General features: G+C 41.8%; 1 protein-coding gene across 16 annotated transcripts in view; it reads left to right on the top strand.

The window, feature by feature from the left end:
• Positions 1-21,887, top strand: part of PSD3 (pleckstrin and Sec7 domain containing 3) — a 747,126-nt gene that overhangs the window by 57,040 nt on the left and 668,199 nt on the right. For all 16 annotated transcript variants that reach the window (XR_009259079.1, XR_009259078.1, XM_058720427.1 and 13 more), the window contains one exon: positions 20,896-21,776. Coding sequence is in view for 14 of the 16 variants with exons in the window: in XM_058720427.1 (XP_058576410.1) it covers positions 21,012-21,776 (765 nt within the window). In the remaining 2 variants the exon portion in view is untranslated. The remainder of the gene's footprint in view (positions 1-20,895; positions 21,777-21,887) is intronic.

Here is a 21,887-nt window from a genome sequence, read left to right as displayed (position 1 = left end):
CTCAGATCATGAGCCTGGCACCTGTTTGGATCTGTGTCTCCCTCTCTGTTTACCCCCCCCCCCACACACACACACACTTGTGTGTGTGTGTGTGTGTGTGTGTGTGTGTGTCTCAAAAATAAATAAACATTAAAAAAATTTAAAAAAAATTTAAAGGCAGGGGCGCCTGGGTGGCTCAGTCGGTTGAGTGTCTGGCTTCGACTCAGGTCATGATCTCACAGCTCATGAGTTCCAGCCCCACATCGGGCTCTGTGCTGACAGCTCAGAGCCTGGAGCTTGCTTCAGATTTTGTGTCTCCCTCTCTCTCTGCCCCTAACCCACTCGTATTCTGTCTCTGTCTCTCTCAAAAATAAAAAAACATTAAAACAAATTTCTTTTAATTTAAAAGCAAAGATGGGAGGAAGGGGTATAGAAAACATAAAGCAAAAATAAAGTTAGATGGAATAAACAAGTCTAAATATATCAATGATCATAATGAATATAAATGTTATATTCTTACAAGCTAAAAACTGAGCCAGGGTGGCTCAGTTGGTTAAGTGTCTGACTCTTGATTTTGGCTCAGGTCATGATCTCATGGTTCCTGAGTTTGAGTCCTGCATCAAACTCTGCTCTGTGATGACAGCATGGAGCCTGCGTGAGATTCTTTCTCCCTCTCTCTCTGCCCCTTTTCCACTCGCTTGCTCTCTCTCAAAATATATAGATAAGCTTACAAAATTTAAAAACAAAGTAAATTTGTCCTAAATGCTTAAAACTTCAGAATCTGTTTATCATCTGAATACTTCTTGATTTAAGCACTGCCTGTGTTCATTTTATGCATGCCACTCAGATTTGATAGATTTTGAACATAAAGCTACTTGGTCTTTGCAGGCTGAAGTGTTGCCCTCTTTTGCACATCCTCACAATCCATGTTGCTGATCATTTTATCTGATCAGCAGATAAAATTATTCTTTTCCTGTCTTTCTGAAGAGGGCAGAGCCTGCTCAGTTGGTTGGGAGTGGAGTGGAGGATACAGCACCTTTGTACAATGTCTCAGGATGGAGTACAAGACTGAAATAGAGGTGCTCAGAAATACCAGCAAGAGACAACAACAATAACAAATGTTACTTATACATTATTTATACACATATTTCCTATGTGCCACACACTGTTTAATCTTATGATATAGGGTAGTGCTTAATGATGAGTCCATGAGGTCCTCAAATACCTGTTTAATTCTTCCCTTTCTCCTCCTCGCTTCTCTGTTTCCAAAGAAATTAGAGACAAGTAAGTAGGCATTCAGGCCTCTTGCCTGTTTTCAGAAGCTGTAAAGTTGGCATCAATGCTTCCATTCATCTGCCTCTCTTCTGGGTCAAGAGGGCACAATCACAGTATGGATTATGAAACAAAGGGGTGTTAACTTGGGGGCAAGAGGCCAAAAAAAAAATCCAAATAAACAAACCATACAAGTTAATGCTAATGAGCAGAGAACCAGCTTACAACTAAGTCTTTCCAAGCCTTTAAGGAACTAAATAAAATATTATGCTTCAATGACTGGCATCACAGCAAAGCTGAATAATAATAATAAAATAGTACTGTACATAGAAATTATGTATGTGCATAATTGTGGCTTTATGGAAACTAATGAACCAGATGAACTTCTCTGTTATCTCTGACACAAACTTTTGTTTTTCTCCTGTGAGTTGGAAAAAAGTCAATGTGTCAGCAATTCATCTATTTCTGCCTGTTGGTTCCTCATGCAGAAATTAAATGAGGTGCATAATGTGAATTTAGATGTCAACATTCTGTTGAATTCTAGAAAGATGCACTAAAATGTTTAGTTTGCATGATAAATTTGTGTCACTCTGAGTTTGTTAAATTTGGATTATGGAAAATTGAAGTTTTGCATAAATCTAAATTCTACTAAGGACCCTATGTTAATACATTCTTCACATTATTTTTCCAAAGGACAACTTTGATCTGTTCCATCCAATCTTCAAAGTCTTCATTATACACTTTGGAAAGCAAGATTTTCTTCAATCTCAAATATTCAGCCATGAAATTAATCTTTTGAACAGGTCCTAAAATATTTAGTAGTTTTATCTGACAGGCTATTCATTTGAGACAAACATCATCATGATGTGTTAAAAGCCAAACAAACCAAAATAAAACAACAACAAAAAAATGGTTCATGCTGCCAATCATTTGGTTGGTCTGTGTTAGAGTCACTTGTAGGTCCTCACTGGGTGCGTCCTGACAAATGGCTCAGATGGGAATAGAGGCTGGTCAGGTCCAGAGCTCTGGAGCTCAGCATGTAGCTGAGCGCATCTAAGTGGGCTATTCTGGGCCCTGCCCAACTGATATGACAAAAATTATAATTATCATTTAAACAAAGCAAGTTTTAATATTGTACAACACAATATTAACTATCAGCTTATGTAAAGATAGCATATGCTACCTTATTGGTTTATTTATGTAATAGCTTACCTCAAAACTGGCTCCTTTTATAGCTAAAGGCCCTGCTACCCTCTCATATATCATCACTGTATATACCAAACTATTCTAAGCCCTCATCACCCAGACTCTTTCATCATTTCCTTGCCTCAGCCTCATCCCACTGAGATTATTCTCTACAGCCAAGTTAAACATCCTATAATAAAGCTATTGCGGTGTCACACCCCACTGAACGAGTCAGGATGGTGCACAATTGCTCCTCCATCTGTTTTTACAATTTATCTTCCCTCTCTGCCTTCTTTCTTCCCTTCCTTTTTTCTTCCCTTCCTCTCTTCTTATTTCCTTTTGACTTTTGATTGAATTGTAATATGCATATAGAAGAGTACACATATCATCAGTAGATTTTCACACAACTGACTGGCAACACAGAAATTCCTTCTTGTTCCTTACCAGGCTGTACCCATATACTCTAAAGGTAACCAGTACCCCACATTCTAATAGCAGGAGTTAATTTAGTCAGTCTTCACTTTTATTAATCTTCTGCTACACCCAGGACTCAGGGAAAGGCTCTAACTTGGAGTGCATGAGGATGCCTTGTCTACCGCCGCCCCCACCCCCGCCCCGGCCAGGCCTTGTAGTCTATGGCAGCAAGTTTAATTTGAGTCCCTACATCTAAATGTCCTGAGATGTCATCTGCCTTAATCAGAATTTTCTCAAGAGCTGCCAGGTGGAGGTGTCAAGGTGATGGCTAATGTGCTTGATGAGTAGGGAGAGACTGGCAATGGGTAGCACTTGATAATAATGGTCTGAAGCTAATATACACATTTCATCTCCTTCCCATTGTCTCCATCCTTGCTCCTTAACCATTTTCTCTGCTTCCTACTCAATTTCATTTTAGTTAATGAAATCACAAAAGGCACCTGCAACTTGTGACATTCAATCCATAGAGTCCCCAACTAATACCCAGAGCCTCTTGCATCTTAAGTGCAATGCCTCCATTGTGGGAGAGCCTTTTTTTTTTTCAACGTTTTTTTTTTTTTAATTTTTTTTATTTTTGGGACAGAGAGAGACATAGCATGAACGGGGGAGGGGCAGAGAGAGAGGGAGACACAGAACCGGAAACAGGCTCCAGGCTCCGAGCCATCAGCCCAGAGCCTGACGCGGGGCTCGAACTCACGGACCGCGAGATCGTGACCTGGCTGAAGTCGGACGCTTAACCGACTGCGCCACCCAGGCGCCCCATTGTGGGAGAGCCTTTAATGCTGCTCTGACCTAAAGAACATTCTCCCTGTCTTCCAGGAGCAAATATGCGAAAATATTTTTTATCTGTGATTCTTCTCAACAGCAATTGAACAAATGCTATTAGTTGTTGCCTTATCATAAAGTTTTCTATTGAAAATATAACATAAAATTAGTATATTAAATAATCCCATAGATAATCCCAACCTAACTCTACAACTACTTTAATTTTCCATATTACCTCACAGATCCTGTCCACATTCACTCCAATTTGCACACTGTTGCTACGGCAGTATTCATATCAGATTACCTTTAAGTAGCGTTTTGTTTATACGAACAAAAGGAGTTTTACAGATTCCTCTTATAAAATAATTTTAATACAGAATCACAAAGTTCTGCTTTTCTTTTCTGACATATCCTAATTCTTTTTATTCAGGGAAGCTGTATAGCTTAGCTAAAACAAATGTCGGCCATGCCAGGACATGAGGAGCCTGGATTCTTCCTCCCTCTCTGTCATTGTTTAAGTAAACATATGGATGTCATTGTCACTTTGTTTTGCCTCAAAATCTTCAGGAGTGAGGTACAAGGATGAGACCTATCCCACTTACCTTACAGGATATTTTATTAATGCAGCTGCTAGGGACTGTGGAAAGCAGCAGAGCTAGCAACTACAGCTACTTGGGCAGTGGACAGGTGAGGGCTCTGCTACAGAAGGGGCAATGGTCTCACTCAGGAGGGTCTGTGAATCAGGACTTAGTCTAGGGTCCAATACTTGCAATGTCTGCTCTATTCACCTCATCCTAGCAACCCCTAAGAGCAGGCTTCTAAGGTCCCCAGGATGCATGCAGGGATTTGACCTTTCTGGATCCCACCTTGTCCTTTTCTCCCAGCATTTCCACTCCCTCCCCAGCTTCTACCACATCGTCCTTAGCCTTCCTTCACCAAAGTCTCATTCTCTACTTTTTCCCAGGCAGGGGCTCATTGGTCCATCAAACTGGAACCCTGACCCTGGGCAATACAAAACTTGTTTCTCTTCCTGGAAGAGAAATGCGGGGGCCTCAGAAATACAGGAGCCTTTCTTTAAGATATACCACACCCCCTCAAGAATGCACAGTAAAAAGCTTTCCTGCTGAGGAGGAGAAAAATAGTTTTAAAACATTCCATTTCAAATTCCATATCCCATTCCACGTACATGAATTCAGAAGCAGGAGCAATTGTTTCTGATTGGAAATGTCTTATAGGATTTTGCAGAAAGTGTGGCATTTTTGTCAACCATTAAAGACAATTGGGGGCTAAAATAGGGCACCTCACATGGAGGAGTACTGGGGGCAGAGTTCAGAGTTGGGAGAATCCAGAGTGTAAGAGAGTTACAAGGATTCAGAGGCAGGTGGAGGGCAGTTGTGTGTGGTATCCAAGAGAGAACAGATGCCTGGGATGACAAGAGCAGGACTATGGGACCAGCCCACCAGAGCCAAACCCCCTTCCTCTAAGAGGCCAGAAGGCCCATCACGTTATGCAGATACCCCTGTACCTCATCACTCCAGACACCCCAGCATCCCCAATGCCCATCACCAAGCTCTCACCACACATTGTCCATATGTGCCCTGACGTGACCCAGGCCACCTTCTGTTCCCTCCTGAGACTTCATGTCACAACCTTTCCTCTGAAATATGAAGGTTCTCTGAAGACACTTTTCCCATGGTCATCAAAGGCTGTTTTTTCTTCCACATTCCCTGTAACTAGGATCCCAGAGGTAAGGTGGATATCTTCCTTGCTTCCCTCTGCCACCTCCAGACCATTGTTTTCCTGCAAAACCTTTGTCCTTTGACATTCGTGTGACTTGGACACACTACATTTCTCATCTTTGTCATCTCCCAGTCACACTGCTTCATTCACTTGTTCCTCTCCACTCCAAATTCTCTCACTCTTTGTAATTTCAACATTCTTAGGAAAGGCCATTTTCTTTCCCTGACATCTCAGTTTCTTCACCTCTTTGTCTCATATGATCTTTCCTTTCTACTTCAGTTACTTCCTCTGATAGTTGCACCCTGGACAATTTGCACCACCTTTGAAATCTTGAAGGCCAACATCAAGCTCCCAGACTATTCCCATATCCTTCCAGTTTAATCATTCATGTGTCCCTATCAGAAAAGTTCTTTAATCTCATCATGGTTTCCAATGGATCCTCCCATTTTCTCACTATCCAACAATATCTTTGTAAATGTCTCCCTTCCTACCTAGGTTCCATTACATACTCCACCATTCTAATCAGTTTTTACAAATGCCACTTGTCTGCCATTGCTTTGTGGATGTGTTATGGGCAAGCATCCTCAATAGCAATATAAGAAATGAATTAAATGAGAAAGACATTGAAGGCAAAGCTACTAGGAGGATAAAATGATTCCACAGATACATAATTATTCTTTGAAAAGGTAAATGGACTATATAAACATATGGTTGTACTGTTACATATAGTAATTTTATTCTTCATTAAGAATTAATAATATTTGACTTGATCAAATAGTTCAGCCTTGGGTTTGTCGGGTTCAAATTATCATGGTTTTTTAATGAATGTCCCAGATTATCTCAGAATATATTTATGCCCACAAGCTGGAAAACATTTATAGTTTGTGGTTTGGGGGCTAATCAGGCCCAAAAGTATCTTTCCACGGCAACTGAAAAAGCCTTCCATACTCAGCTAGCTATTTTTAAATACAAGCCACCTCTCTCATTCCTTCCAAATAAGATTGCTTTAAACTTGGAGAACAAGCACTGTTTTTCAGCACATGTGTGTAGCAGCTCTGAAGTTCTAAGACCTATTTCCTTCAAGGTATCTGGATTGAAATAGTGTCTGGAAAAAGTGATTAAAATAGCAATGAATTTGAAAACTTCAAAAATAGCCATACAGATTTTAAAGGTGTATTTAAAAACAAATAAACAAAAACTAATTCTACCCAAAGTACGTGTGAAAAGAAAGAGGTCAAGAATGGCTCTCCTCTAAATACCAAAAGAAATGAACAGTGGAGAAAGAAAGGTGTTGAATTGAATTGATGCCAAGAGACCTCTAGCAAAGGGCTTAAATGACTATTTTATTAATTGTTGTTTCTAAATCCAAAAATTTTAAGTGAAGCCAACACACTGGTGTGTTTGGTTCTGTGGCGGTAATGCCTGAGGGGATATGGTGACAAAAGCAGAGTTTGCTCCTGCTGAAATGAAGGTACATCTCAAGCACCCTACTTCATGGGCTCTGCAAGTGTCAGGCCTCCCCTTTTTCTTTTTTTTTTTTTTTAATTTTTTTTTTAACATTTATTTATTTTTGAGATAGAGAGAGACAGAGCATGAACGGGGGAGGGTCAGAGAGAGAGGGAGACACAGAATCTGAAACGGGCTCCAGGCTCTGAGCAGTCAGCACAGAGCCCGATGCGGGGCTCGAACTCACATACCGCGAGATCATGACCTGAACCAAAGTCGGACGCTTAACCGACTGAGCCACCCAGGCTCCCCGGGCCTCCCCTTTTTCATTCACCTACTGGGGCATCACACAGTAGTGACCCAGAGAAAATGATGGAAAAAAGAAACAAAGCTCCTATGAAAGGCAGCTGAAAAAATTAGTTTTAGCTTTAACTGTTAGGACAGAAGGCATTATATTGATCCCTGGGTAGTTCTAGGACTAGAATGGTTTATCCTAAAGAAACAGTGCAGTGAAAACAAAGGAAACAAAATAGTTCTAGTAAAAACACTTGGTGTTTTACTTCACTTGGTGAAGTAAAAACACTTCATGGTGAAGATTACTACCAACAGATGTTCATAATGTGAGTAGGTAATTTTATGTCAGTATAGAAGATGTATTAATGACATGCATCAGTCATATACTTGCACTTCTTGGACTAGGATCTACCTTCTGGGAGGCATTTGAAAGGCAGCATCATGGGGGCACCTGGGTGGCTCAGTCGGTTAAGCAGCCCACTTCGGCTCAGGTCATGATCTTAGGGTCCGTGAGTTCGAGCCCCGCGTCGGGCTCTGTGCTGACAGCTCGGAGCCTGGAGCCTGTTTCAGATTCTGTGTCTCCCTCTCTCTGACCCTCCCCCATTCATGCTCTGTCTCTCTCTGTCTCAAAAATAAATAAACGTTTAAAAAAAAAAAAAAAAAGAAAGGCAGCATCGTGAGCAGAATGGGTCCTCACCTGGTCATCAGGAGGTTGGTTCCAGCTGGCTCTCTGCCTCTTACTACCTCTGACTTTGAATAGTTAGCTTCCCTTCTCTGACAATTCTTTCCCCTTCTTGGACTAAAATGTTGATACCCACCTTAGGAAGGAAGAATGACATCTCAGACTAACCAGGACAGAGTCTCTAGAGGTAGATATGTTAAAGTGTGGAGGAGAAAGTCATCCTCTATTTTGGACCTCATCCTTTCTGTAGAGTAGGAAGTGAGTTCATCCACTGGGGGAAGAAGCAGAGGATCATGTGAAGAGAAAGTTTGGAGGAACGTCTTGGTGAGCAGATGGAGATCAGAAAAAGCTGGCAAAGCCACAATAACATTTACAAGCACAGACATGTAGTGAACCTGACAAATGGCTCCCTACAGTGGCAGCATGTCTCAATGTGTGAAGCTAGAAGATGGAACCCTTTGAGCAGGGGGAGTTGGAGAGAGAGAAGGGGTCAGGAAAAGGTCCTGCAGTCAAATCTGAAGAAAAATTGCAGAGTGCATTCCCTCTTGAAGATTCATGGTGTATATTGGCATACTAAAGGCTCTGGGGAGACCTACAGTAAAGAAATAGGATAAACTAATCCTGAACTCATTTGACTATATAGCAACTTTTAAAAATATGTTTGTAATAGTTACCAGAGGGGAGGGGGGAATGAAGATATTAGGTGGTGGGGATTAAAGAGTACACTTATCATGATGAGAGAATAAAATAAAGTGAAAAAAATAATAATACTGGAAAATATGTTTGTTAAAATTTCACTGAACACAATAGAACACAATAGAACGCTGTTCTAGGGTATAAAATCCAAGCTTGCCAACAAGGTATATAACACCCTGCAGGGTGGAGCTCCTGCCACCACTTGCCTCAAACCTAAAGTTTAGTGCCGCTAAGCCAAACCATCTAGGCTCATTTTTGTCCACCCCCACCCCACATCCCAGACTGCCCTGCATACTGCATGCCTCATGGTTTCTTTATGTGTGTTTTGCTCACTGAAAACACAAATGCTCTCCTCTTTGACTGGCCAGCTCTTATTCATCTTTTAAGATTTGTGTTATTATCCAGGAAGCCATGCTCCTCAGAGATATTTTATAACCTTGAGTGAAGCTGTATATTCAGAAAAATAACTCACCTGTGCATGGCAATATATCCATTCTATATGTTGCTTTCCCACATATTATCTCATTCAACGTTTGTTTCTATACTGCAAGAGAGACCTTATTATTATCATCATCTTATAGGGGAGAAAATGAGGATCAAGAAGTCTCAGTGACTTGCCCAAGATTACCCTACCAGAAAATGGCAGAGGGCATTCTCACTTCAAAAACCAAGGCCTGACAATATAGTGGGTATGCGAGCCATCAGAATCAAAGCATTTAAAGAGCTTCTTGTAAAAGCAATCATCTAACTGCTTCTCCCTCCTGTCTGTTTCTCTGTGTGTCTCTTTCTCTAACATCATCGCTGCCAGCATCATAGCGTCTGCCTCTTGGATGGGCCTCTAGTGACTGAGAAGGACAGAGAGACTAGGGTGGAATAAAACTCATTTGTACCCTGTGCACACGTCTCTTCTCACAACTGCTGCTGTTCCCAATTTTCTGCTTGGCTAAATTTTTTAAAGAGTGTTAACTGTGTTTTTCCTATTGCTAAATGCAAAACAAACAAAAAGCCCAGTCACGTGTGTGTACACATGCTAGTATATTTCTTTTTGAAGCAAATATTTGTAATAACAAGCTGGAAAGGATGAAGCTTGACTCTAAAAAAATTCTTTTACATTGTTTACCATATTTTAAAAGTAGAAAGTGACTAAAGGAAAATTCTCCAACTTCAGTTGGAAACACTGAGCTCAATAAAAACTTGTGCTGTTGTGAGACTTCATCTTCACTAGCTGCCCCAGGCTCTTGACTTGTGTGGTGTTCATTTGGAATAGTGAGTGAGGGTAAGACTGTCCCTGGCCTGCTGATGGCCCATCCTCTCCTCCTGTTGCCCCACTCCCATCTCCAGGGGCTGCCGAACCTGGACAGTGTATGAGGAAGCAGCCTCAGAAAACTACTTGAACAAAGATACTGGTGGTATGATGGGTTTGGCCCTCCCAGAGTAATTAGAATTCCAAAGGAGAATCCATCCTATCCCCAGGTTAATTATTCTGTAAGTGTAGAACTTTTGGATCTATATCACTTTTCCTGGCATCTTTCAAGTTGCATCATTTGTAAGGACATTTTCTTTTCCTTTTATAAGTGGACGGTAGTCAGCCATCCTGACTACCAGGGGGAAAGAATTGATGCTAAGCTGAAAAGGAGGCCCTAATACATATGTGTGTTAAATGGAATAAGCGATCATTTTCCATCATTTTAAAAGCTGCGCAGACCTAATGAAAAGCATTCTATTTCAAACAGTTATACTTTTAAGTATTGCTTTCTGCCCCCTATGCTTCACTCTTCTTTTACTCCTTTCAAGATAAATAGGCCCTTTTCCCCTGGCTATTAGAAGATTTCCTTGTGAAAGGCATAGATTGTATGTGAGAAGCACATCCATTCATATCCAGTCGAGGTAGTCAATACTGCCCGGTCTGCCAGGCAAAGGGGAACCGGATCCACGTGCCCATGTCTATCTGCATCTGCCCGCTTGGCATGGCTGTGTGTCCACCAACCTCAGTGCACCATACTGGCTCTGTTCTCCCAGCAAAAAGGACACAGTGTGTTTCTCAGGCAGCGTTTCTGTTTGCTTCCTGACAGCTTGACTGCTGCAGAGAATGGCTTTGAAGTCTGGCAGACCACACTAGTTACTAACTCTGCTGCTTGGTCAAGTTGCCCTCAGAGCCTCTGTTTACTTATGTAAACTGGGGGGGTGGGGGTGGGATGTGCCAGTGTGTACCATGGGGATTCGTGAAATGCGGTCTGTGAAGTGCCTGGCACATTCACACCCAGCACAGTATGGAAAAGTAGTTGCTACCAGGTCCTAGAGAAAGGTTTTTTGGGCTAAAAAGCTGAATTTAATACACTAACAAACTGTCTTTTGCAGAGTTGAAGTCACTTCCTCCTCAAAAGGCTTAAAGGACCCCTTCAACTTTATTTTCAAGGCCCTCCATGATCTAAAGCAAACCCCTCCATTTTCCCTTATAAACCATGCTTTGCATGCACTCCATCATTTTGAGCCATGTTACACATGCCCTAAACTTGATATATAATGTCCCATTTCTATGTTTTTCTTCTAGTTTCCTCCAGCCTTGAATGTAAGACTCCCTAATCTTTACTTATTGTAATGCTGACCTACAAGGCCACCTCAGGTGGTGCGTCTTCCATTAGACTTCCCCTACAGCTCTGTCAGAATTAATCTCTCTCTACTCTTACCCCCCTATTCAAAATTTATCACATTCTGTCTTGTGTTAGCTGTGTTTTTCTGTCTTCCTCATTGAATTAAAAGCTTATTAAAGGCGATAACCTTTTCAACAATTGTTGTTGAGCACTCCTGTGTGCCAGGGACTACAGAAGTAAGTATGCACTAGTCAGTGCCCAGAAGCAGCTTGGATCCAGTAGGGTCCATATGTACACCATATATACACCATTTCTTCATTTAACAAGTATTTATTGAACACATTCTGCCTGCTAAGCTCTGTGCTAGGGACTAGGTATGGGATGAAGAACAAAATGGTGTCTGCTCTGGTGCTAGGGGAAACAGTCATCAAATAATTAAGCAAACAAATAACTCTGTAATGACACCTTGCGATATGTGCTATGAAACCTATTGCAGAGCCACATCCATAAGTATTTTCTAAGCTGCCTTCTCTTCTCTACTCTCATCTCACCTTGATCTTCAAAAGTCATTCATGATGCTTCTTACGTGGCAGTTCACACCCATACTAATCTCCTTATCAAATGGTTGCTTGATTGCACCCTAAATTCTCTTCCGAACACATTCTCATTTTATTCAGTATGCGAATTTTTCAAATATTTAAGTTAGAGTTCCCTTTTGCTTAATAATTCCATCTTTAAGTCATTTTTCTCCTCTCATCTTTTACTATAAGAAGTCAGAAGAAACCAAGTCACTTCTTCAACACTTCACTTAGAAGTCTCCACAGTGAGGGGTACCTGGGTGGTTCAGTCGGTTAAGCCTCCTCCTCTTGGTCTCAGCTCAGGTAGAGATTTCATGGTTCATGAGTTCGAAGCCCGCAACATGCTCTATACTGACAGTGTGGAGCCTGCTTGGGATTGTCTCTGTCTTCCTCTCTCCCTGCCCCTGCCTTGCTCACTCTCTGTGTTTCTCTCTCAAAGTAAATAAACTTAAGGAAATTAAAAAAAAAATTAATCTCCTCAGCAAAACACCCAATTTCATCACTGGCAAGTTTTCTCCATTGTCCAGTAACATGTTCCTTACTTCCATCTCAGACCTCATCAGAACGGCCTTTACCATCTGTATTTCTATCAACATTCTGTTATGTGATTATTTATGTATTTTCTAAGGTGGAAACCTTCTTTACAGCTCTTCTTTCCTTTCTGTGCCCCCACCATAATTGTTTATAAAAACCCCTTAATGATAATTTCAGCTTCATCTAGCATGCACCTAAAACCCCAGCCCTGAACTTATAACCTAGTTTCAGAGCTGCTTCCACCTTTTTAGATATATATTGTAGCAGCACCCCGTTTCTTGGTATGAATTGCTGCCTTAGTCACTTCAGGCTGCTGTCACAAAATGCCATAAGCTGAGTGACTTATCAACAACAGAAACTTCTTTCTCATTGTACTGGAGGCTGGGAAATTCAAGATAGAGATGCCAACCAATTCGGTTTCTGATGAGAACCTTCTTCCTGGTTGCACACTGCTGACTTCTTGGTGTGTGTGCCCATATGGCAGGAGAATGAACTGCCCTCTGGCCTCTCCTTTTGAGGACCCTAATCCTACCAAAAAGTCTCCACCTTCATGACCTGATCACCTCCCAAAGGCTATCCCTCCAAATACTATCATAGGGAGTAGGTTTAGTATATAAATCTTGGGGGGACACTCACATTCAGTCTATAATAGCATTTGTCTATTGACTCTTCTTCTGAACCCTGTAAGGACATTTACTTGCTTTTGTACGGATTCAGAGGCTTTTTTTGTTTGTTTTTATTTTGTTTTTAAGTTTACCTATTCATTTTCAGAGAGAAAGAGAAAGGGCAGAAGAGGGGCAGGGAGAGAAAGAGAAAGAGAATGCCAATCAGGCTCTTCCCTGTCAGCAACAGGGCTGGATCTCACAAAACATTCATGAAACCTGGAGATCATGACTTGAGCCGAAGCCAAGGGCTGTAGGCTTAACCGACTGAACCACCCAGGCACCCCAGGATTCAGAGTTTTCTATGTAGGCAGTACCCCCACTGGATCCTAGCTGCATCTGGGTATTGACTGGTACATACTTACTTCTGCAGTCCATGGCACACAGGAGATGCTCAACAACAATTGTTGAAAAGATGAATTTGTGTCACATCATGGCAATGATATACATACCACTGATGTTAGAAACATCGATTGTTCAATTTGTCTTACCTTAAAAGAAAACGTCAGGATTTAAATTCTTCCTTATAGTCCTGACATGGTAATTATTCAGTAACATTCTGAGTTAGGGCAAATATTTTTATATTTCACATATAAAGGTTGAATTTGTGCTACTGGTGAGCTATGGGGCTAGTACTGCAATCTGGTCAGGGCTGTTACCTCTTTATCACTCTTCTCCATAATAAAACCTAGGCCTGTCTCCAGTAGACATCATTCCTTTGTTCTGAAGTACCTGGCAAGAATTACAGTCAGAAGCCCAGAAATCCTAAAAGTAAAGAAGGGAATCCATTTTGGATAAGAAAGGATCCCAAATATTATCTGGCCTTATTATATTCTAGATTTCTCCCTTCCTATTACTTAAGAGATCACATTATGCTTTTCTTGGGAGAGAAATTGTGTTTAACACTGATCCAGGTGACTGGCTTGATTCTGAATCATTTTGCCCTTGTAAGGATTAGGGAATAGAACAAAGGATCAAAGTTCCAGGAAGGACTGAAAATCACAGTATTTATCCTTCTGAGACTGCCTACAGGGCCATTATTACAGTAATTCAGTAACATTATTACTGCAGAATAGAGAGTGGATGCTAAATCAATATGTATTTAGTAATTGTTTTTATTAAGACCTGATAAAACCTCCTCCACTTTTTTTTAATAATGAGACTTTTTAAAAAATGTTTATTTATTTTTGAGAGAGAGAGAGAGAGATTGAGAGACAGAGAACAAGCAGGGGAGGGGCAGAGAGAGAAGACATAGAATCCGAAGCAGGCTCCAGGCTCTGAGCTGTCAGCACAAAGTCCAATGCAGGGCTCAAACTCATGAACCATGAGATCATGAGCTGAGCCTAAGTCAGACACTTAACTGACTGAGCCACCCAGAAGCCCCAAAACCTCCTTCACTTCTATTTAGACATCATCTCATCATGCAACTTTATGCCACACACACAGCTTTCCAAATTCAATGCTGAATTAGTTATATTTTGATAGTGTTTCAAGTGAATTTATTGTCTGGTATATATAAAAAATTACCAATATGTAGTTTTTATCTGAGTTTACAACTAAACCAAATGTTTTACTTAGGGGAGAATAGTTGCAACACTAAAATATTTTGGATTTTTGAGACTGAGTCAGGAGTTAGAAAAAAGAAAATTTCCAAAGCTTTTTGAAACTTTCTTCTTTATTTTCATTTTCTTTCACCATACGGAATAATATGTGGCTGGCATCACAATAAATCTTATTGGCAGAAAGTGCTAGAAAGGGAAGGATTACTGATGGCTGGAATGTCTGGCAAAGGTGTCAGAAAGATGGTGGGATCTATACAGTATCCCAGAAGGCAGTGGCATTTGCATAGGTGGGGAAGACAGAGAAGGGAAGGGACTCAAGCAAGGGTCTAAGTAAAAGCTTTGTATGGGGAGCACATCTGCATGAGGGGGATCATATGGAAGAGCTGTAGGAGAACAGTCTGGAAAAAGAGAGAAGGTAAACCAGGCAAACCAGTGGTTGAGGTTATCTTTATGTTAGAGACTGGTGACCACAGGTCATGGGCATGAGAGAGTTGGGGTCTTAGAAGACCAATGTAGCAGCAGCTCATAAAATCAGTTGAATGGGGATGCAGTGAGCACTGAAAGGATTCAGAGTGGGCTGGAATGAGGACAAGGATGCACTGAGAGACACTTAGCCCCTGTTTGGAGTTAGGACAAAAAGGACTTGAGTGCTAATTTTGCCTCTTGTTAATGACCTTAGGCAAGGTGCTTCATCTCTCTGGGCCTCAGCTTCTTCATCCTATGGCCTTTGAGGACTAAACCGGATAGTAAATGGGAAGCTCTTGGCACACGGTGGCGCTAGATAAAATTGCAGTTCTTACAAGTTCAGTAGAAATGGGTCATTTGCTCTAATTAGTTATAAAAAGTGCACTTAGATGTAATCTAATCAAGCTTTTTTGAAGGTTACTTCTGGTAAACTCACAACACCATGAGGATGGTTTCACTGAGGAACAATCTGGAACAATTAGGGATTAAGTGAAGGAGGAATAGCCTCTGGCTCTGACTTGGGTCTCAGAACACAAACCACCTCAAACCTCACCCCCCACACCACAAACTGTCCCTATCCCACCCCATCCCCACCCCTTTTTTAAGTGGAGCCTGCCCCTGGCCTGGTCCAAAGCCCCCCACCTTTGACTGTCCAGGGCTTCCACAATGGAAAGTCTGCAGAAACCTTGAACTAGAGGACAGCCATCTGGGCATGACACAGAGCAGAGCATCTAAATTCCTCGTGCCCATCACTCTGGTCTGTTTAAGAACTTTTTCCATTTACTTCAAAAGTAGTCATCTTATGTGATCAGATGCTAGGGTAGGCACATATCAACTGAAAACACAAAGAATCAGTCAAACACACCCATGTGTGTGTGGGGTCAGGGTGGCAGGCAGCAAAGGAAATAGAAACAGGATGGAAATGGAAAAACTCCATCTGGTTCTTCCAAAAATAATCATCACAAGGGAGAATATCTGACATGGTGTCAATTCCTGAAGGAATGAGCTGAGCTTGCTTTTTGGGGAGAGGCAAAAAATGGTCACAGGGGAGTAAGTCTGAAGAAAGTAAGAGGTGGTGGAGTTGAGGGGAACATGTGACCCCGGTGCTTGGAGAGGATGTAAGAAAAGTTTTCTTTCTTTCTTTTTTTTTCCTCTCCAAATCTCAAGTGTTTGTCTATTAAACAGAAGATAAAGTTGGTCCCTAAATAGATGCATTCATAAGTAGTGTGGCACCATGGAAAGAGCATAGACTTTGGAGCTGAAAGACGCGAATCTGCATTCACTTAATTGCTATGTCACTTTGGGAAAATAATTTCTGCAGTCTTCAGTATCTGTGTCTTTGAGACAGAGACTCTAATAAAAATCTTTCTATGAGGGTTAGAGGTGATACATACAAAGTGCCCACAGCAGTGTCAGGCATATAGTAGACATTCAGTAAATGACAACTGTCATCATCACCACTACCATGTGCACTATTATATAAATCTCCTTATAATAAGGGAGGAAACTAAGCCACACTGTGAGGTGTATTTCTAACCCACAGACAGAATATCCTGAAGAATCTTGAAGCCTTATTTGAAACGGCATGAATAGGAATGCTCAGTGATTACTATTGGCATTGCTCTGACTCTCCTAGGTTATATCATTCAGAGTCCCATGTCTCTGCCCTTTCATGTCTGCAAGCTCTTCCTCAGTCCCATGCCTCACCCCAACTTTGCCATGTTTCGCATTCTTTCTTGACTCAAGAATGCATTTTCCAAACACATCCTTATAGCAGGAAGAGGCAATTGTTACTACCTTTTTGCCTTCCTATCAGGCTGTAGATGGCCACTAGGTCACAACCAGATTAGACACAGTGATTCGAGAAGTCTCCCAGTTTAATTGCCAAGGACTGACTACCGTGAGCTCCACCTTTTGAGAGAATGAATGATTATTGAGAGGCACGTTGTGACTCCTTTGACTCTGAATAGAATATTTCCAGGAATCCTTGGGATTCCCTGGAACATGCACTTCTAACACTTGTTCTCTGGAATCACCACTCTTGGGAGAATTACTTATCTTAGACTCAGAAAACAAATATTGATTGATCATTTTGTACAATCTTGAATCATTTAAGCTCTTAAAAATACTAGGGAAACAACTTTAGAGAGCCTCCCTCAGCAGTAAATGTAACACATGAGTGGTGAGTAGATCTTTCCTAGGAATCCAAGCTTTGGAAATAGGAAGTACAGACAGGCTGAACAAGCTGTGTTAATTGGGTCCACCCATCCCAGTGGGGGGAAAGAGCCAGACCTGGGTGAAAATCTCAAGTTATTGCCCTTCCAAACTCTGTTGCTCTAAGCAAGTTACTTCATCTCCTTTATTCTCTGAATTTCTAAAAGGAGAATCTTGCTGCCTACTTCCTAAGGTTGTCATAAGATTTAAGTTAGGGGTGCCTGGGTGTCTCAGTCAGTTAAGTGTCTGACTTGGACTCAGGTCATGATCTCGTGGTTTGCAAGTTCAAGCCCCATGTCCAGCTCTGTGCTGACAGCTCAGAGCTTGGAGCCTGCTTAGTATTGTGTGTCTCCCCTTCTCGCACCTCTCTCTCTCTCTCTCTCTCTCTCTCTCTCTCAAAAATAAAGAAACATTAAAAAAAAACTTGTAATGAGAGAAATGAGTGCTTTGATATCCCTTCCCAGTGCCCACTCCCCACTCCACCCTTGATAAGATTTTAAAATGTTCTTTTTCTCTCTAAAAATAATGAGAAGAAATCACTAGCAGAAATAAAGTACAATTAAAATTATCTGTTGTTTGCAATCACACTTTACGAATCTTGAAGGTCAGTGGTGGTGGGAATCAACCTAGAATCCTTTCAAGACAAAGAAATCTCGAGTCTTCAGAGAAATCAGAGACAATGATTTAATTTAGTTATTACTAATATTATTATAACAAAATCCATTCTGACTTAATGACCTAATATGGGGGTGCCTGTGTGGCTCAGTCAGTTAAGCACCTGACCCTTGATTTCAGCTCAGGTCATAATCTCATGGTTCATGGGATTGAGTTTTGTGTCGGTCTCTGTGCTGACAGTGTGGAGCCTGTTTGGGATTCTCTTTCTCCCTCTTCTCTGCTCCTCCCCAGCTCATGCTCTCTCTCTCTCTCTCTCTCAAAATAAATAAATAAACTTTAAAAAAACTAATATATATTAATTTTGTGCTTACAAAGTATTCTTCCATACATTATGCCATTTGACCCTCAAAACAATTCTCTGAGGCAGGAAGCTCAGAAATTTATCTTGCTCAGGTAAATGCACTGAGGTTCAGAAACTTGCCATGAGTCACAGCTAATAAGTGATCACAGCAGGACTCAAGCACATGTGTCCAGACCCCAAATTCACTGCTGACTCTTCTGTCATCCCATTTAATTCCTTAGCTGTTAGCCCCATCACATGAGAAGCATGAAAACATGCGTGTGATTGCCCAGTGCAGGTTATATACGTATACATATATATATATATATATATATATATATATATATATATATATTTCATGCCATAGCTCACATCGTTCCACTGAGTCAACCAGTTTTTTCCAGGACTCAATAGTATGTGGATATAAATTGTAAGAGTTGCTAACATTTATTAAGAAACCGTTATGCGCCAGCTACTATGCTAAGTAAGCCCTTTATATACACTTCCACCTAATCCTCTCAATAACTCTATAAAGTAGATATTGTTACCTCATCTTAGAGAAGAAGAAACTAATTATCAGAGAGGTCAAGAAACTTGTCCAAGATCACACAGTCCCACAATGGATTCAGAGAAATGTCTGTCTGGCAAAATACACACTTTCAATCTCAGTGCTATTTACATCATAGCAAAAACCATGTTTCTCGGGCACTTGCCACAACTTCTCATACAGAACTCCAGCCCTCCCTGAAGGTGCCCCTCAAATATTTAAGAGTGTCCTAAGGAGATGCCTTACATGTGTCCTCCAGGTAAATTCTATCAGTCCTTCTGTCAACTCTTTCTCTTCTATTCTAAGCCTACACAACCTAGAAATGAAATATTTGTCAGTAATCACTTCTGTGGTAGGCTCACAGATAACAGGTTAGAAAAGAGAAGTGTCCTGAACACACCACCACTACCATCATAGTTTTTTGGTTTGTACATCGTTTTATTTGGAGGTTGAAGTTGAAGTGAAACTTCTCATCTCTTTAAAACCCTGGCTGATCTGGCAGTTGTGGTAAAGAGGCATCTGGCAATTATTTCACTTCCTTGAGGCTCACATTCCTCAACTGCAAAATGGAGATAATGTCATCTCCTCACCGGATTGTGTTTTGCCTTAAATAACATTAAGTCTGTAAAGCACCTAGCATAATGCTTGGCACCTGGAGAAGCAAAAACAAAAAGATGGTTCTTCTCACCCAAATCCCTGTTCTGTACAAAGGTAGCTCCTTGCCTTATTAGCAGTTAATCCATTAACAAACTAGTATGTGTTAAGTGATTAGTGTTCACACAAGTACTTTTATAGGAGAGTGGGAAAATTACATAAGAGGACTAAACATCAATCAACACAGGATTTTTATTGAAAAATAGTGTGATCAGATCAACATATCATTATTTCAATGGAGGGGTCTAAGACTTGGACATAACATTGTTTTGCCAAAGTTTTCTCTGTAATGATGTGTGTTATAAAGGGATTATACTGTCCTATTCCTAGACTAGACAGCTCTGGGCACATTTCTGAGCAAATGTACACTGAGTCCTTTGTCAGTTGTCTGGAAATGTGGACAGAGTTACCATAACCTTGGGTGTAATGGCTGTGTGAAGATATTTAAAATAAAAATAAACAGAGGGCCCCAACCACCCATCCTGAGAACTTCCAAAGACACTCTGGCCAGGAGTGGTCAGCCAAGGCCATGGCCCTGCAGTAATCCAGCGGTGCTTCCCATGTAAGGTAATGGCCAGGAGTTGGGGGGAGAGAGACAGGTCAGGCTCATGTGCTGCCAAAGCAGCCAACTTTTTAGGTTATGTGCTCAGTTTGTCTCAGAGCATAATTTCCTGGTTCCCTTTCAGTCAAGTTCAAATTAAAAGGAAGGACCTTTCCCACCTCCTACTCACTTCTCTCCTCAGGAACAAGGCCATGGGACTCAAAATGTTCTTTTCCATTGTGAGAGATATTGAGCCTATAGTAACACCCTGAAAGTGGACTACTCAGTGAATTTCAGGTGAATTGCTTTAGTTTTCACAAAAGGCTGAAGTATTTTTTTAAAACAAGCAAAGCCCTCTCCTGTCTGGTTTGTCATCTGCATAACTTCTCTTATTTCATCTTTCTGTCTCTCTCTCTCTCTCTTTTTTTTCCTTATCCCTTTTTCATCTTTATCTCTTTATTTCTATTTATTTGGGTGTGTGTGTGTGTGTGTGTGTGTGTGTGTGTGTGTGTGTAATACCATGTATTTTGATGTGGGACTATGGGACTAACACTGGGAACTCCTAAATAACCATAGGGTTTAAAGAGGAAATTCATTAAAACATTAAAGTTGTTTACAACTGTACATTATCAATGCAAGCAAGGTGGATTAAAAGTACACTTTGGAATGTCCTGGAAGCTTCATCTACAAATCACACAGTGTCTCACAAGTCAGACACCAAAGAACAAGTGTAGCTAATATAGAATTTAGGATTAAACAATGAAACAAATAACTTTAATATTTTCATTTCAAATATGGGGAAGGGGACATTTAATTACGAAAAAGAAATTCAAAAAAGAAAGAAAGAAAGGAAAGAAAAAGAAATCCCATCAGACTCACCAACATGAGAGTGCTGACTGTTGAGTGTCCCCTCCCACCTCTCATTACTAGAGTGTTCTCCAGTCTGTCTGGTTTTGTGATTCTGTAAAGTGAGTGCTGAGTCCACTCTCAGAGCAACATTATCCCCTGCTCCTTGAAGACTGCCCCTGGGTCCTGAAGATGTGTCATTTGCTTCCTCAGGCTGTCATTGGAACCATGGGGCCAAGTCATGTCTGCCCACAGCTGCTGGCATTTGCATCCCTGGGCACTGAGGTCTGAAACTCGACCCTGGCAAGGGCCCTACCCCCTTGGAGGAAATGGCTGAACAGCCCGAGCAACAGCAGATGAAAACTTCCTTCCTCTTCATCCAGCTGCAGGCCCCCCCTGCCCGAGCTCACCCCTCCCAGTCTCCAGCTACTGCAGCCTGGACAGCAGCCCCAGGGGGCCCGGAGGAGGGACACATTTTCCCAAGTCCCAGGACTGGCTTCTTGGCAGGCCGGGACCTCAGGCACACACAGGGCTTGGCTGCTCCTCCCTCCCGCCTGCTGCAGAAGGGGGGCTCTGGGACAGAGGAACCAGCTGCTTTCAGTTGCTCTGCTCTGAGGGAGGAGGAGAGAGAGGAAAAATCCCAGGATCTGGATGTAAGAAGAGGTGGTGTCTGCAGAACCCCACGTCACAGGCCTTCCCCGGCCCCCGCCTCCAGGAAATTTGGACGACTGCAGCCCCTGTCATGCAGACTTCGTAGCCCAGCTCCCGTTATGAGTGATGAAAGCAACAATCCCTCCATGGGCTGGGAGCACTGGCCAGTCATCACTGCCCCCCAGGACCTGTGGAGCAAGGACTCTTCGTCTTGGGATGCCTTGGGATGTTCAATGCCACAGGTCATCCTGGCTCACGCTACTGACAGGGGTGAAAGTGCTATGCTGAGGAGAGGTGTTGCTACCTGCCAGATTCTTCCCAAGAGCTGTGAAGAGGGCATCAGCACCACTGTGCAAGCTAGGAGAGCAAGGCTCTACAGATACTGTCCGCCCATTCAGACCAGCAAGAGCTACCCGGCCCTGCCTGCCGCTCTGCCTCTCAAGGTAAGAAAGCCCATGTGGCTGAATCCCCAGACCCCAGCTGTTCCCAGAAGAGAGAATAGAGAATGGGGACAGATGTGCCCACTAGAGCTCCCAGTCACTCACACTTGCATG

The sequence above is a fragment of the Neofelis nebulosa genome, chromosome 3 (genome assembly GCF_028018385.1).
Source record: "Neofelis nebulosa isolate mNeoNeb1 chromosome 3, mNeoNeb1.pri, whole genome shotgun sequence".
Lineage (NCBI taxonomy): Eukaryota > Metazoa > Chordata > Mammalia > Carnivora > Felidae > Neofelis > Neofelis nebulosa.
This window is presented reverse-complemented; position numbering and strand designations above follow the sequence as displayed.